Genomic DNA, 17,437 nt, shown 5'->3' on the forward strand with positions numbered 1-17,437 from the left:
GCGCGCGCGAAGGTGTCTGGGGCTAAAAGGTACCACCCACATGATCCTCAGTGCAGAATGGAGTCACAACCTGGTAAACCCATCACAGGTGGAAAATGCATTGAATCAACCTAACTTACTGAGTGCCAGAGCTTAGTGCCAGAGCACTGAAGCGTATAAGGCGTTTCTCCCTAGTGATCACAGGGCTGGCCAGGGGTGCCGGCTGCTGCTGCTGCTGCTGCCCAACATCTTGAGTGAATATTACACAGTGCATCCCACCTAAACTCTAAGTACAGAGTGATGATGATGATGATGGTGATGACGAGGCTAAACAGTATTGTTGGGTGAAGGACTGTCACCAGTTTGAGGACATCTACCCAGCCAGGGTAGAACAAAACCACAAGCTTCTCATCCATACACAAGCCTTTCCTCACTTACTGGTACTCCCAGGTTACAGCCATTCTGAATTTACCCGTTCCCTCCCACAGCAGCTTCTCTCTTGGCCAGTGGGCCTTGATCCTGAGTGCCTCTTGGGACACCTTCAGGTCACAGTGCCAATCTGGCTTCTAGTCAGTAAGCAACAATCACCTGTGTTCTCATCCTCAGTGATGAGGCACGCCCTCTTCTCTCTCACTGAAACCCAGGAGGAGCCAGGCAGTTGGGATCCCCAGGCATTCATGTAGCTGCCTTCCTTTGCTTTTACATTTATCCCTGCCCTTCCCCAACTTGACATTGTTAGCAGGACCACTGTAAAGCTGCCCGGTTTGGGGTCAACCATGACAATTCTTGAAAATTAAGTAATTTGGTCTCTAAACTCCTGCCCTCCTGGCCCTATTGACCCAATAACAACTGGCCAGGAGACATGCTTATCCAGCCCCTCACATTAACTTCCCACATTCAGGCTACCTCTCATAACAGCCAACTTCTAGCCAAAACAAAGCTTCAAAGCTTCAGTTCCTTCCCACTCCTATCCTCTGAAACCTACAAGGGGCCCCCTGAACTCTATGCTGTGCACCCGAACTTTCCTCAGAGTCCTGCCATGATGATATCTGCTTGTCTCTGCCATGGATACCTCTTCTAATGCATCTCCTAGCTCAAAGAACAATCTGCTTCCATGTTCCCCTTGAACCCCACATTTGAAACCTTTCAGTCTAGTTTTGGATAAACAGGAACAACCCTGCTCCAGGGTGGACCTTCCTTTAAAAAGCCCTTATGCAGAGACCTTGGCTCTGCCAGGAGCCTTGGCGGTCTCTACCTTCTGAACAAATCTCTCCCATAGAACTTGACTGTGAGGTTAGGGTTGGCCATTGTGCTCAAGTATTACAGTAAGTCGGTTTCTGCATAGCTCTGAGAGCAGCTATCAGTGCCAAGGGGCCCAGGTATTGTTTTCCAGAGGCATTGGAAGTCTCATGTTAACAGGTATGGCAGCCCAGCATCCCTGGTAGGCCCCAGCATACCCATCCTTGGTGGAAGTCTGCTATAGCAGTCACTGAAGGGTGCATACGCTACTTTGTTGTGTGAGGCCAGCACTGCTTAGCCTCTCTCATTTGGCTGTGGGGACCTGCCCCACTGGGAACTTAGAGGTGGCCCGGAACCGGAAAGGCAAGTGCAAGTTCCCCAGCCTCCCTCTTACCCAGAGACAATCAGAGGCAGCGGGGAGTCAAGTCAAGACTCATTTATTGATGGGCAGTAAGCCTTTTATACCAGAAAACCTCAGAACCCTGGGGGTGGGCTGGGGGTGGTGGTGAAGTAACCAACCAATCATTTTAAAGATCACCCTATTTACAAGTTGTTTATGCCCTGACATCATCTCTTGTTTTTAGCATAAATAACTTGAGCTAACTTCCTTTCTCACTATTTGTCTTTAATCTCCATACAAACAATCCAAGCTAACTTCCTCTTAGCTATCCTTTGTATCTATTCTCTGTACAAACAGCTTAAACTAACTTCCTCTGGTACCATTTGTATCCACTCTCTGCACAAACAGCTTAAAGCTTAAGCTCTATTTATCTAAATTTCTTTCGGCACCCTCTTTGCAGCCCATGTATGCCCCACATTTGGCCTTGACAATTATTTTAATGTTCTGCCTTATTTTCTGCTTCATACAGGCAGAATCCTGGGAAATAAGCATTTTGCCCCAGGAAGAGCATGTTATTTACTAAAGATGGATATTCTGCAGAATGAACCACTGCCACAATACACATTTGTGTTTGGCCTCTGAAGAGCTTTTTATACAGTGAGTTGATAAAAGGAAAGATTGATTGCCAACATCTCAATAGTAAGCCCTAGCAGAAAGATACCGCTAAGAGTGCCATGGGTTCTCTAAGGGGTCTGTTAATCAAATCCACTCCTTTATCTACAAAAGAATCTCAGGCTCATCGCCAGCCTGGTGGTACAGTTTCCCCACCCTCGCTCCATCCATTCTTTAAAAGACATGTGGGAGACAGTACTTGAGTTGTAGGAGTCAAGCCTGCAAACACAGCTCCTCCCCCAGAGGACAACTCCCACAGGGGATATATAAGCGGCATCCCCCAAAACAGACTCATGGTTCTTCCAGTCTTGTCCCCTTCTCCTCTCTGCAGGGCCAGGGAATAGCCCGGAGTGCTTTACCCATTTGGTTTTTTACCTGGGTTTTCCAATTTGGTCTGATTCGGTTTGTTGCAATGGCAGAGAGGCCTTCAGGAGGCCTAAAACTTAACATTAACTTTATAACAATTTAAAAAAAAATACAAATGATTGTGGGTTGGTGAGGCAGCTCAGAGGTTACAGGCACACTGGCTGCCAAGGCTGATGACCTAAGCTCAAGGCCTGGGCCCCACATAGTGGAAGGAGAAAACTGACTCCTCCCAGCTCTCCTCCGACCTCCACGTGCACTGTGGCATTACATCCCCCAAGCAAATGCACACACACTGATCCACACAAACAGCTTAAAGATTTTAATGTTTGACTCTACAATTGACAACTCTATTGTGTTCCACTGATCCATATCTCTGCACCCTAATTGCTTGCTTACATTCTATCTTTTTTTTTCTAGTGCTATGGATCAAACTCAGAGCCTCACATGTGCTAGGCAAATGCTCTACCACTGAGTACAGTCCTGCCCAGAGTCACAGTGTTTAAATCACTTTGGCTTTTCCACCACAACTTGATTACTCTTCTTTTCAAAAATTTTCAAAAAATATCTTGGCTCTTTAATGAACGCATTGTCATCTAGAACATAATCATTAACTGCTCAATTCTTATTAAGTTTAATCTTAAATGGTTTTGGTTTTTGAAAGAGGGTCTCACTGTATAGCCCTGGCTAGCCTGGAACTCACTATGCGTACCAGGACTCACAGACATCTGCCTGCCTCCACCTCCTGAGTGCTGAGGTGAAAGCATGTGCCACCATGCCTACATCTGACAGAAGTATTTTATACAACTTTTTTGTTCAATGTTTCTATCTCTCTTTGGTGATATAGAAGGGGCAAAACCCCTCTTTAAATGGGTCAGGCAGTAAATGCTGTAGAACCACACAATCCCTGATAATTTGAATAATCCAGCCATTTCTATTGCATCACAAAAGCATCTGCAGATGATACTATAAGTGAATGAGCCTGCAAAATTACAAATACAAGCCAGCTAGGGTGTGCTATCAAAAGATAGTTGAATAGCTGTAGAGAAAGATCACATTTTACAAAGGCACCTTGGATTCTGACTTTGTAACATTTTCTAATATTATTTTCAGTAAACTTATTTTTATGAAGGCAAACAAGTAATGTTAGCTGTCCAATATTAATAGTCATGACTGTACTTTGTACCCTTACACTATCCACAGCTCACTCCCTAGTGATAACGCTGATGGCTTTGTTAATGGAATCTACTTTTCCACCCTCAAATACAATGTGATTTTTAAAAAATTGTTCTTTATCATGGTCAAGCCTCAGCGATGATAGCTGTATTGGATAGCTTTTACAATACCTTCAGTTTCAGGCTGTTTCATAATGAAGTCATTACTCCTACTTTTGGATCATAGTTATAGACTAACTGAGTGCTCTAAGCCGTCCATCCTCCCTCCCAAGTCCGCTAACCGTTTTTTTTTGCCGAGTGAACACATTCCAACTCTTCTCTTTCAGTTTTTCAAATCTCAAGACGACACAGAAGAAAATTCTTTCTAGGACTTAGAAAAAACTAAGTAGGAAATGGAAATTTCATTTTAAGTTTTTCAAGGTGTTTTCCTTTGAGATTTTTCAATAAAATAAATCATTGAAATGGCTTTTGAGTCATAAATGTAAGCTTCATTGGAAGTTAGATGTTATAGAGAGACTGAGAGTGAAAAAATCAAAAGAAAAATAAATTAGTAAAAGTAGTGTGAGGATAAAATATGTAGTACTTATTTCTGAAAAGCCTTGATCTAACACTTAAACATCACTAAAATATGTATTTGAAGTTAAAAGTTAATAATTATCTATGTTTACTTATAAATATTTTAAAACTTTCTTTAAATCAGCTTCACAAAGGTACCAATGAGAGATGCAGACTCCCATTCAGATGGAAAGTGATTTACTACTGGTACAGAAGTTAGGATTTCAATTCATCCCAACTTTTTACCTTGAAGTTCACCTTCAAGAACAAAATGAAAACAAATGCAATTAGTATTTCCATGTTTACTTACTTAAATTCCCAGGAAAACTCAAAATAGTCCAGCTGTAAAAATATAACACACATTTAAAAAGGGGCATACTCATCATGACATGGGGAATGTTTCTGCACAAGAAATCACAAGATCCTGATAAATAAAAATACTTCAGGCAATACATAGTAAATATTTTCATTTAATAACATACAAAATGATATTATTGTTCAGCATAGACTTTTGTATATAAACAGTATAAATAGCTATAATCATCAACTTGAGTTAATGTCAAATATATGGCATATAATTATTTTTAAAGTGAGACTTATCGATTCTAATTCAACCAATTCAAGTATTCATTTAACCAAAGCAATAACCTCTTGAAAGTTTAGTATTTATAATTTTAGGAATTTTCAATATGATTCACAGCTCTGATCACTACTGAATTCACTGTACAAATACACTTATCAATTGCTTTGTGGCTTATAATTAAGAATGACTGATCACCAAAACCCCTTAACCAAAGAATCACTATAACTGTCTGAGGCAGAATCTCGGTAAGATGAATATAATAATGGCCAGGAGTTTTTAACAAGAATATAGAAGTTTTCACTTTCACAACTATGAATTTGGTTTTCCAAAATCTAGTTCCAATGTCCTGCATGTAATTTTTTCTGCAGAGAAAGAAACAACTTAATGGGCCTCTAGAGGAAAAAAAAAGAGAGAAAGACAAACAAACAAACAAAAACTTCTTTTTAGAGCTTAGTTAAAAAAAAAAAAAAAACCACTTGATATAACAGGTACCAAAAATGACTCAAACTTACATAGCAATATCCTTATATTAAAGTTTATTGGTTAGCTCAAGATTAAGAGGCAAGTACCTCATAATACTTGCTTCTGATAAAGCAGACAGAATGGCATGTTAACTGCTAGGGCAGGATAGGAAAGAAGCTGGGCCTGGCAAACATTTCCACTGAATCTACAGATGGATGAGTATTTTCGTTTGGGGCTGATAAGCAGTGTGTTCATGGGAGGGAGAGGAGGGACTATTCACCCACAAGGGGTTTCCCAGGGCAGCAGGACAAGGGCCTGAGTGCTCCAGGAAGGTAGCTCTTCCTTGGAAATCCCTAGGGCACTCTGGGGCCATGGAAATATAGGACACAAAAAACAATGTATATCAAAAGCCAATCCATCCTAGAGTCCTTTTGAGTTATTCAATTACCAGATGGGAGTATGGACTCTAGCTTCTTTAAAGAACACAAAATGTTCTTTAAATATGCAAAATGCTCATGAGAGGTCAAGACATGAACCTCAAGTTCATTGGCTCCATGTTCTCCCAGAATAAGGCTGTACCGTGTTAGAAATCTTTTGAGGCTTTTGGCCACTTTCCAAATAAAATCTTAATGAATACACTGAAGTCTTTTCTTGAACTCTCTAATCCCTTGCACCAAACAGCTAAACTGAGGTTGTTTCACGGAACTTTTGTTCCACTGGAAAACATGGGAGGGTATTTGCTATTGTCCAGAAAGATCAAGTGAAAACAGCTCACTCCGTGCCAATGATGCTGCCTTCAGGGAGACTTCAGAGAGAAAATCAGAAGCAAACGGCATGGCCGGCAGACCCTTCAGCACAGGCTTCTTGGTAATCTCAAGTGAGAGGCGCAGACTCTTTCTTAACTCAAAGTCAGAAGATTCTGAAGAACTTCAACCACAACTTCATAACAAAAGTGATACTGCTCCTGTACACACACAAACGACAGTGGTGAGTAAGCAGACACCAGTGTCTCATTTGGGAGAACACATCTGGAATCTTTTCCAGTCACGTACGAAAATTCCTCTCAAAGAATAAATGTTTATCTACAAATACTTGAGAACTTCTTTAAGCAAGTATATATTTAAATATGAAGAACATCAATAATCCAAAGAAATGTGTTGGTCTAGAACTCTTTAACAGGCAGTGTCTAAACAGAAGGGAAATGTCAACATCCATTTCCTTGTGTCTTCTCTAGCTAATCTAATTCTTTAATCCCTCATGTAATTATAACATTTCAAATGTATACAACTGCTATATAAATATATAACCAAATATATCCCTAATTAGATATACACATTATAGATAGTATACGTATCAGTTCAGAGGCAACCGTTTTTATTATAAATATTCCCTTTATTTTTCCCTGGTGATTACAAACTAATCTGTGAAATAATAAATATCTTTTTATAACATACCAATAATCAATCGACAGACAGACATATGCTGTGGGACGGTCTGTATGTCAAATTGCTCTGATTGGTCAATAAATAAAACACTGGTTGGCCAGTGGCCAGGCAGGAAGTAGGTGGGACAAGGAGAGAGGAGAATTCTGGGAAGCAGAAGGCGGAGGCAGAGAGAGACACTGCAGCCGCCACCATGACCAGCAGCATGTGAAGACGCCAGCAAGCCACCAGCCACGTGGCAAGGTATAGATTTATGGAAATGGATTAATTTAAGCTATAAGAACAGTTAGCAAGAAGCCTGCCACGGCCATACAGTTTGTATGCAATATAAGTCTCTGTGTTTACTTGGTTGGGTCTGAGCGGCTGTGGGACTGGCGGGTGACAAAGATTTGTCCTGACTGTGGGCAAGGCAGAAAAACTCAAGCTACAGACATAGAAGCAAGTACACATTTCAAATTATTGTCTAGAAACTCAGTAATAAAATTAGATACACTGCTTACGCAGCATGGCCTCTCCCTTGCCCTCTGAGTAACCCCATGAAACAGAGTCCCTTGCTGGGAACCTAATGCACTTTATCAAGATTATCAGAACAAAACAACTCCCCCAGTGTCCACCTGGAACAGTAAGAATGAATGCAATCCCAAAGGTAAAAAGAACATTATGAACTGCAAGTGCTACAGTGTGCTATCTTTACCTTGCCTGCTCTTATTAGAGGTATGAGAGGAGCGCCTACCTTTGTTTGGATCATGCCTTGACGCTGTTTTCTCATCTGGGTCACTATGTTCAGAATGTTGAACTGAAATAAGATGGCAGTAACTGAATTATCCAGACAGTGGAGAAACACAGACTCACAGACTGCCAAATGAGTACTCTATACCTCTTTCTAGTGAAGAGAGATGTTGAGATGTAACCAGAAAGATCTCTTTTCCAGTCACAATATACATTTTTTTTTATTTTTTAGCTTTTTATTTATTTTAAATTTAAAGAAAAATCCAGTTTGAAACACAATTAGAAATACAACATTTTCAGTATATTTCTAAGTAATAAAACAGCACAGCACAAAAATTTTCATTCCAGTGGTTTATGTATCTTGAATTAACTGTTTATTAATACTTAATATACTAAAAAATTGCTTGATGAATTTTATTGTTATGACGATGTTTGAAAACACAGCACTGTAGTTTTCTGGGTAAGTAGCATGCTGCCTCCATTTCTGAGCCTGAGTTTATCTGTAACTAAGACAGGTAAGTTCGGTTTCTTTCTTGTTTGTTTGGGACAGAAGCCATTTATAACAATATACAGTTTAAAGTCCAGCCTAATGGAGGAGGACTTGTTTTAGCAGACAAGGGCAGGGAGGAAACTGTCACGTATGAGATGTGCTCCCAACGGAACTGCCCCTTTGTGGAAGCAGCAGTGGGATTCTGGTCGAGCACAGCAGACCCTTCTGGGTCACACGAACATGCTGTCTCCTATATAAAGAGACCTTTGGCAACAGTCACTATACACAGCAGTGTGCACCTGCACAGCTAGAGGTGGCAGTGACCGCAAGTCACAGGGGTCTGCTGTTAGTCCACAACGACATGAGTCCAAATGCCTGAAGAATTTAGGAACTCTTACAGCCACCGGACTCTGGTGGTGGATCACTGCGGAGAGTGACCAGCTGAATAGCCTATGGACCAGCTCAGGCACAGACAACTCATCGGGAAAGTTGGTGTGGTGCAAGAACAGTACAGACACACTAACATGGCCATGCTAACATAATATCTTAAGATTTTCAACCATAACCCTGCATATTTTTATTTTAGTGTGTGTGTGTGTGTGTGTGTGTGTGTGTGTGTGTGTGTGTGTGTGTGTTCATGTATGTGCCGGTACATGTACATTTAGATTCCAGAAATCAACTTTAGGTCTCATCCCTTGGGAATTGTCCACCTTATTTTTCCAGGCAGTTTCCTTCTGGGACCTGGGCTCATCAATTAGGCTAGGTTGGTTCATCAATGACCTTCAGGGATCCACCTGTCTCTGCCTCCTAAATGCTAGGATCACAGTGAGTGACATCTTGTGGGTTCTGGAGATTGACCTCAGGTCCTCAAGACTACATGACAAGCACTTTAGTGACCACAGCTATTGTTTCTCAGGGTGCTTTATGCATTCAAGATGCATGGCATTTCTTGGATACATAGTTTCCAAATATTTTCTCCCAATCTGTAGCCTGCCTCTCATCTCCTCCCTAAGGTCTTTTGTAGAACAAATTATAGAGGAATTAATCTGGAAAATAAAAAGGAATGCATATTGAAAAGAAAGCAATAAATCTATTTGCAGATGCCACAAATCATCTTTGTAAAAAATGATAACTAACCATAACTAAGTAAGACTCCAGAATAAATGAGCTTGACAAGGTCATAGGATATAAAATCAACATAAAAGTCACTTGCATTTCTACATTTCATTTTTATTGCAATAAATATGTGAAAACTGAAAGTTAAAATAGTAAATTTACAACTTCCTCAAAGAAAATGAAATAGGATAAATTTAACAAAATACATAATCTATATTCAGAAAATTGTGGAATACTTACAAAAGAATGCAAAAAAGACCTAATAAATGAAGAACTATATAGTATGTTCATTGACTTGCTGATTAAATTCAGGGAATTCAATACAGTCATATATAAACTTCAAGTAATTTTTACCACAGTCCCATCAGGCAAGCTGTGCTGACTAGTTTTATGTCAGCTTGACAGAGGTTAGAGACATATCTGGGAAGAAGTCTTAACTGAGCAAATGCCTCCACAAGACTGGCCTGTGGGCAAGTCCGTGGTGTCCTTTCTTTGTTGGCGATGGACATAGAGGGCCTAGGCTGCTGTCAGTGTACCATCGCTGGGCAGGCAGTCATGGGAAGCAAGCCAGTAAGTTGCACTCCTCCTGCCTCTGGCTTCAGCCTTGAGTTCCTGCCCCGATTTCCACCATGACGCACCATGTGTGACGTGGAGCTGTGAGCTCAAACAAACCCTTTCTCCTCCAGCTTCTTTTCATCACAGCAATAGAAATCCTAACCAAGACACAAACTAATCATAACATTTCTACTGGGAAATAAGACTCTGAACTGGCTAAGACACTTTCGAAATGTAAGAATAAAAGTGTAAGGAATGAGTCTATCTAGTATTAAATATTTTGCGTAGTTACAGAGATCCAAAGATTGATACTGGCAGCAAAATAAGACACACAGATCAATGAAAGAGGCTCCAGAGCTAGAACAGCCCTATGGGAATATACTAAATGATTTTAAATAAAGGTATATCAGCAACTCTAAATAGGAAGAATAATCTTCTGAACAATGGTCTTGGAACAACTGGTTATCAATATCCAATAAATAAATAAGTTAAATAAATCTTAACCAAAACTTTATACTTTACATGCTCAACATGGAGTATGGACTTAGGTATAAAATATAAAACCTGAATTCTTGGAAAACAGTAGAAAGTTTCCTTAGGATCTAGGTTCCTAGAGTTGATATTTGAAACATGATGCACAAAAAGAAAAACTAAGGCTAAGTAATTAAAATTAAAACATTTATCTATTTAGAAGCTCTTAAATTATAACTTAGTGTTAGGTAAATTATGGTAATTAATCCACAGTCCTCAACCTTAATTTATTGATGGCAAAAGAAGCTTTGCTGAATTATCTTGTCAAGAAAGGATACAGTCTTCCTAGTAGGGCTGTACTGGTCAACAAAAGATGGAAGTGACTGAGAGGAAATGAAAACTAAACGATTTCACACAAATTCTATAGGAATTGAGGTTCCTCATGTAACTGAGTTTTATAATAATTATCGTTTGTATGTGTTAAAACCACACATGTATTATTTACAAAGATGTGCTGGCTAACAAAGCAAAGGGACCATTAACTTAATGCCATTCATAATAAGAAACATTTATACAAAAACAAAAGAATTATTTTATAGACATTAAATTAGAAAGCCAGCAAAAGCAGATATTCAGCATTTCCCACTTTAATGCTGGGCAGGCTTCTACAAAATAGTGTTTGAATTGCTAACAGTAAAAACCATATATAGTCCTCAAAAAAAAAAAAAACGGTTAAAACTTCTCTAATGATTTCTTTCTTTCTTTGAAATTTTAGTAAACAGATGGCAAAAGACAGTTATTTCTAATGATGCTCTAGGCTGATAAATTTGGGAACTAGCTAATGACAGAGAGTGACACCAGCGCCGCTGAACACGACTGTAAACACCAACAGGGATTCAGTCGGTGCATGGTGGATAAGAGAGAGGTTCACTCTTGTCAAGCTGCGCTTGCATTGATGACAAATGCACCTAGTTCTAAACTATAAACTCAAAGCACTGCAGCACAAATGTGACTTGCAGCTCATATTCTGCAGGATGAAATTCAGGCATTTAAACCGTAATGACAAAAAAAGATTCAAGGCTTTAAATCAGAGGGTAAGTCAACACACTGCTTCATCAACAGTCCTACTCTACTAACAAAGCAAAAAGTAAGAGCCAATACATTCCAGATGAGACTGTGGTTAATACTGTTGTGCTGTGGATATCATTCTATATAAATAAAACACTGATAGCCAGTGACCAGACAGGAAGTATAGGCAGGACAAGGAGAGAGGAGAATTGGGGAAACAGGAAGAAGGGGGAGAGACACTGCAGCCACCGCCAGGATAAGCAGCATGTAAAGACGCCGGTAAGCCACCAGCCACGTGGCAAGGTATAGATTTATAAAAATGGGTTAATTTAAGATATAAGAACAGTTAGCAAGAAGCCTGCCACAGCCATACAGTTTATAAGCAATATAAGTCTCTGTGTTTACTTGGTTGGGTCTGAGCGGCTGTGGGACTGGCGGGTGACAAAGATTTGTCCTGACTGTGGGCAAGGCAGGAAAACTCTAGCTACACTGTTGCATATAAGTTAAATGATAAGAAGGAAAATGTGTTTCATTTTGGCTTATTCTCCCCATTGCATCACAGTTCTCTTCATTACATTCGCTGGTGGTTAACAATTACTATATGCTCACATGGAAAAAAAGAAAAAAAAAGTTTTGCTGAGAATATTTGACAAACTCTTGATGTTTCTTCCAGACAAGAACTAGTTTGTTCTCGATGTTTTAAGGGGTTTTAACCTAGTTCGATTAAGTGGTTGTAAATAACAATAAAAAGACAATAAAAATACCCTCTTATTTTTATATCTGTAGGGAGCAGAGGAAGAAGCCCTGTGTGAGTGGAGTCTAGAGGAAATGTGTGCTGTTGACACAGGCATGGACATGCCAAGGACCCTGAGTCCTTCCACAGACTTAACTCTCTGGTGACAACAAACAAGGTCTAGTGAACATAATTTCTCAGGCGAGTAGACCATGGCATCAATAAGAACGTGAGTTACTGATAGTATGGAGTCCTACACTTCTTATTTTCAGCCACAGTATTTCATCAATTAGAAGCATCATTTTTTCAGTGTTGGACATCACACCTTGAACATGGCAGGCAAGCATCCACTACTGATCTACAACCTCAACTCAGACAAAGCACCACTAAGGAAAAAAAACTACCAAATAAACCATAGAAGATCAGTGATAACAGGTATTTTAAGTGAAAAGAAGCTATTATGTGGGGGAAACAGAGCTGCTTTTGGATTGGACAAAAGATACATAGCTTTTACAGCTTTTACAGCTGCTACAGGAATGTGAAACCAGGATAAATGTGCGTAAATCACTTCAGAACTTGTGATAGATAATACATGAGCTAACAACATTATACCAGCGTATTCACTGCTAAAGGATAAAACATTAGTTCCTAGTTAAGCTTTCAGCATTTTAGGACATTGTTATTTTTTTTTTTGACTAGCCAATTTATATTCATCATTCATAATGATGCTGTGAGTTTGTTTCGGACAGCGCTGCCAATTCTCGTTCTCACTTGCACAACCTGCTGGAGTTGTGCCTGCTCTAAGCAGGCCAGGTCCATCCTTCAGTGTTCAGACACTAACACAATCACAAGAGTGAAATGCTAGCAGATAGGAGAAGACCCATCTTTCCCTAAGGACTGTTTGCCTGGCTCCTCCTTGATCTTCCACCTCAGGGAGGCCTGCCTCTCTTGGAGTACGACTGTGCAAAGTCTGGAACTCCAGTAATTTACCCTGTCTCACAGGAAGATAACTGCAGGATACATCTGCCAGGGCAAACGGCTCCCAGCCTGTCAACTGGTGACTGAGGTTAAGGACTGTCACATTCCATACGGGTAGTGTAAGAGCTGCCTTCCATGGTACCTTCACACTAGGCAGGTAGGTTCCCCTCCTCGGTGCTGTGGCACAGAACAGTTCAGGAGGTAAGCCATTGTGCCACACATCTAAAATCACATTCTCATTCCGCTTAGTAACAGTAAAGGAGAGTATAACCATCATATATCAAACTCTGTCTCTCACACCTCCGTTTAGGAGAAAAGTAAGGAATTGCTAATGTTTGGCTCATATCCATGCATATTTCTCTCCTCATTTTATGTTAAGAAAACTGATTTTGAGGGCTGAAGTTGAGGATGAGCAAATTATATAAAGTCACCCAAATCTAAAGCATACAGTAAAATTGGCAGTTAAGCCTAGAGACCTCTCATTAACTCTGAGCTCAACATTTTTTCAACATACATGCATGTCAGATTTGTTCACTAAAAGCAAGCAGACTTCACTGAGCTTACCTAGGAAAATACTAAAGCCATAAGTGGTGCACAAAGGAAGGAAATGAATGCGTACTTATGGAGGGTCCTTTCCTTTCTATACTATCCTCGCCAATTATTTATATAATGCACTTTAATCCTCACTACCATTCCCAGGAGCCTGCAGCAAGCTGAGTGAGAATGAGGTCTCCCAAGCTACTGAGCCGCTGATGAGCTACGCTGGTCCAGGTCAGTCTTCCACTAATACCAGGCTGTTAAAAACCATGCTTAAAGACAGTATCAGTTCATCGGCTTCATCACACACTTACCGAGTAGTTCTTCTCGATGGCACAGAACACGACATCCACACATATTAACACCCCCGTCCGGCCTACACCAGCACTGCAGTGAACAATCAGGGGTCCTGTAATGTGGCTCTTCCTCACATAACGGACATATTTTATGAAAAAGTCTGCTGAGACAGGAGTGCCATGGTCTGGCCATTTGGTGAACTGCAAGTGTTTTACGCAGTGACTCATTCCTGTCTGTTGGAGAGACACAGAGAAGTTTATTGATTTCATATATTAGAGAGCTCATTTCAATTTCTAATATACTACCACCACCAATGATGATGGTGGCAGAGGTAGTGGATACTGGTATATAGAGCATTCAGAGTGTGGTGACCTAATTTTGATGTTTACAGAAACTGAAAGTTGCCAGACTTAGCTTTCTCCATTTAAAAAAGAACACAATAATGAAAACAATAAAAATAAGAATGCTCCCCAGGAGGCAGGAGTCCAACATTTGCTCCCCACCAGGTAATGTGGCAGGAGCTTCACATAGGTTATCTAATTAAATCTTTATATCAGCCTAAGATAAAAGCACTATTTTGTCTCCATTTTTAGAGACCAGGATTGGGAGGTAAATGCTAGGTCACAAGACTTCCACATTTAGAGCTTGGATTTGAATGTATGTATGCCTTCTAAATCCAGAGCTACCACCTTTCTTCTATATCATGAGGCTGCAGAAAAACCAAGATTTCAAAGTACTTAAAAGTAAAAAATGGGCTGACACATTCAGAAGGGTCTGCACATTCTGGTACAGTAGCCAAACTTTCATGGTCAGCATGGTTTCAAAACCCTCTTTGTATCATGAGTTATACGTCCTAAGCACCTGGTAAGTCTGGCAATTTTATTAAAAAACAAAAACAACCTGTGAGTGTTTAATCCCAGTTACCACTTATAAAATTTTGTTCTTTTGCAGAAATAAGGTATCTCATGTTCTAGCTGGTTCCTTCTTTCTGTCTACAGCCACACTTTATCCTTCATTGTTCTTTGATAATGAACAAATTTATGTTCCAGAGCATTTCACACACACACACACACAGAGACAGACATATGGCCAAGGCAATTTCTTTTTCAATTGCTTGCTTCCTTTCTTTCTCAGCTAGGTCCTTCACAACCCAGTTGTGATGTTACCTTCAGTAACCCTTTTCTCAAACTCCAGAGAACACTAAGTATTTCCCATCTCTGCTCCAAAGCACCCCATGTGAATCTTGGCATTAGCACTGAGCACAACAGCTCAAAGATGGGAGAATACAGATATTTCCGTGTTCGCTGTGTAGCAGTGGAATGCAGCAGTGGTATGCACTCTTGACAAACTCAGTGCATGGCTGCCACACTTGACAGAAGCCACCAAAGCATGTCCCAGGACCAGAAACATCTAGGACCACTCCCCCACCCTGCTTTCCCCTTTCCGTTTTCTTCTCTTTCCAAAGTTTGGCAAAGCAGAAGTGAAAATTTATAGCTTCATTCTTGGACAAAAAGAGGTTAAAAATTACTTTTATTTTTCTTTTAGAGACAGAGTCTCTCTCTATAGTGCTACCTGCCCTGGAACTCTCTCTGTAGACCAGGCTAACATCAAAGTCACAGAGAGCTTCCTACTTCTGTGCCTGAAGTTCTGGGATTGAAGGCATGTGCTACTACCACTGGCAAAGGTTACTTTTTTTTCTTTTTCTTTATTCTTCATCCTGCCCACAGCCTCCTCTCCCTCCATTCCTCCCAACACCATTCTTCCCCTCTCCCTCAGATTCATGGCTCCTCCATTTCCCTTCAGAAAAGAGCAGGCCTCCCAGTGATATCAACTGAACACAGCATACTCTTAGTATGTATTCCACTCGAGTGGAATACATCAAACTTATATTGTAAAACATGCATCTACTAGCGACATTTTAAGACTTACGGACTTCTTCACAATTTGAAATATTCGAATGATGAAATACTGAGTTATCTGAAAGTTCTCTAGAAGGATGCGAAACTGTTTCAATTCCAATGGCTCCTTCAGAGTAATGGGCCAGTAACTGTGACACTTGATAACTCCACCTTCTATCTCTCTGGTTATCATAGCAATAACATTACAGTTATTTTCCATAACCATTTGCCAAAAGTCTTCTATAGTTTCTGGCAGTGGTCCTTGAGTAGCAATATAAAAATACTCTTCGTCATGATTTACTATTCTAATATAACTAGCATTGATGTAGTCCTTGTGTTTTCCAAGAGGAACACGTGTTGAATCATCTATTATAGAAACAGAAACGTAGTGAAAATAATGGAAGAATGGGGTATACAATATATCCAGACTTCATAAAAGCATCTCACATAGGTAAATCCATGTATTTCTTTACCCTCCCCCTCAAAAAATGGCATAGGAAATTCTTTTCAAGAGTCAAGTTTAAATTATTTCCTCCATAAAACCTATTTGTAAGACTTGAGAAATAAACAATTAGGAGGATTTTAAGAGCAAGTGCCATCACCACCATGCAGCACCTGTGAGATCCAGTAGTGTTAGACCAAAGGGGTATCTGCTGTTCACTACTATGCAACTGAATACAGCAAAGAAGCAGCTTTCAAGGGCAAGAGCGTATAGCATTCTCCTGAAAGTCAGGGAAATCTGTAAGTACAGGGCAGTGGAGACCAGAGTTTTTACAAAATAAACCTGATAATGATTTAGAGATAAATTCCAGTATTAATGGGATTCCACCAATGTCTTTATTGCAGCCAGGCAGCCATCTTTTCCAATTCTTCCTCAGCTTCCACTACGTGTAGCAATGTGCCAATCAAAACAGATGTGTAGTTTGAATGTAATTATGGGGATAAGCTCACAGGGAGTGGCACTACTAGGAGGTGTGGCTTTGTTGGAGCAGGTATGGCCTTGTTGGAGGAAGTATGTCACTGTGAGGGTGGGCTTTGAGTTCTCATATATGCTCAAGCCATGCCTAGTGTCTCAGATCACTTGCTGCCTGTGGGTCAAGATGTAGGACTCTCAGCTTCTTCTCCAGCACCATGTCTGCCTGCAAGGCATCTTTGTCACACCACAATAATGATAATGGACTAAACCTCTGAAAATACAAGCCACCCCAATGAAATATTTTTCCTTCATAAGAGTTGTTGTGGTCATGGTGTCTTTCCACAGCAATAAAAAACCCTAACTGAGACACAGGTATGTGGCAAAAAGATGGCACTGAAAGTCCTGGCTCAAAGAGCATGTGACTTGTCTAATATTGCCAGCAGTGTGAGGAAAACTGGCATTTGACCCACGATAAACTCCACCATTCAGGAGCTCTTGTTTTACTGCACACAGACATCTGGAGCTCTATTCTACCACTGCTCCCATGTAGAAGCAGAAGTGAACTCAGCACATGGCCTTCCCTGCCACACAGTGTTCTCACCAACTGCCTCTCCCTAGTTCTCAGGGAGACATTAGTAGTCATTTAGCAACTATGCTAGGCTTAATGGTCACCAAACAAAGTCTGTGGCTTCTGACAGAGTCCATCTTGAATTCCAACGTAGTATACAGAATTCTCTTATAAAGATGAACAGGAATATCTATTTGCTAAATATAGAAAAACACCAAATATTTCCAAATAGGAGCGAGTACATGCTGTTAACTGACATCCATCTCTCCAT

The 17,437-nt window shown here is 40.3% G+C and overlaps 1 protein-coding gene across 3 annotated transcripts in view; it reads right to left on the minus strand.

Annotated features, from left to right (window-relative positions):
• Window positions 1–5,414: 5,414 nt before the first annotated feature.
• Ptpn20 (protein tyrosine phosphatase non-receptor type 20) overlaps window positions 5,415–17,437 on the minus strand; it is a 90,728-nt gene continuing 78,705 nt past the window's right edge. For 2 of the 3 annotated variants that reach the window (XM_037208715.1, XM_028878354.2), the window contains 4 exons: window positions 15,714–16,048; window positions 13,802–14,017; window positions 7,544–7,606; window positions 5,415–6,332 (listed from right to left, as the gene is read on the minus strand). In XM_037208715.1, coding sequence (XP_037064610.1) covers window positions 6,267–6,332; window positions 7,544–7,606; window positions 13,802–14,017; window positions 15,714–16,048 — 680 coding nt within the window. In that variant the 3' untranslated portion in view covers window positions 5,415–6,266. The remainder of the gene's footprint in view (window positions 6,333–7,543; window positions 7,607–13,801; window positions 14,018–15,713; window positions 16,049–17,437) is intronic. The other variant, XM_028878356.2, reaches the window with a different exon arrangement.

The sequence above is a fragment of the Peromyscus leucopus genome, chromosome 9, assembly GCF_004664715.2.
Source record: "Peromyscus leucopus breed LL Stock chromosome 9, UCI_PerLeu_2.1, whole genome shotgun sequence".
NCBI classification, from domain to species: Eukaryota; Metazoa; Chordata; class Mammalia; order Rodentia; family Cricetidae; genus Peromyscus; species Peromyscus leucopus.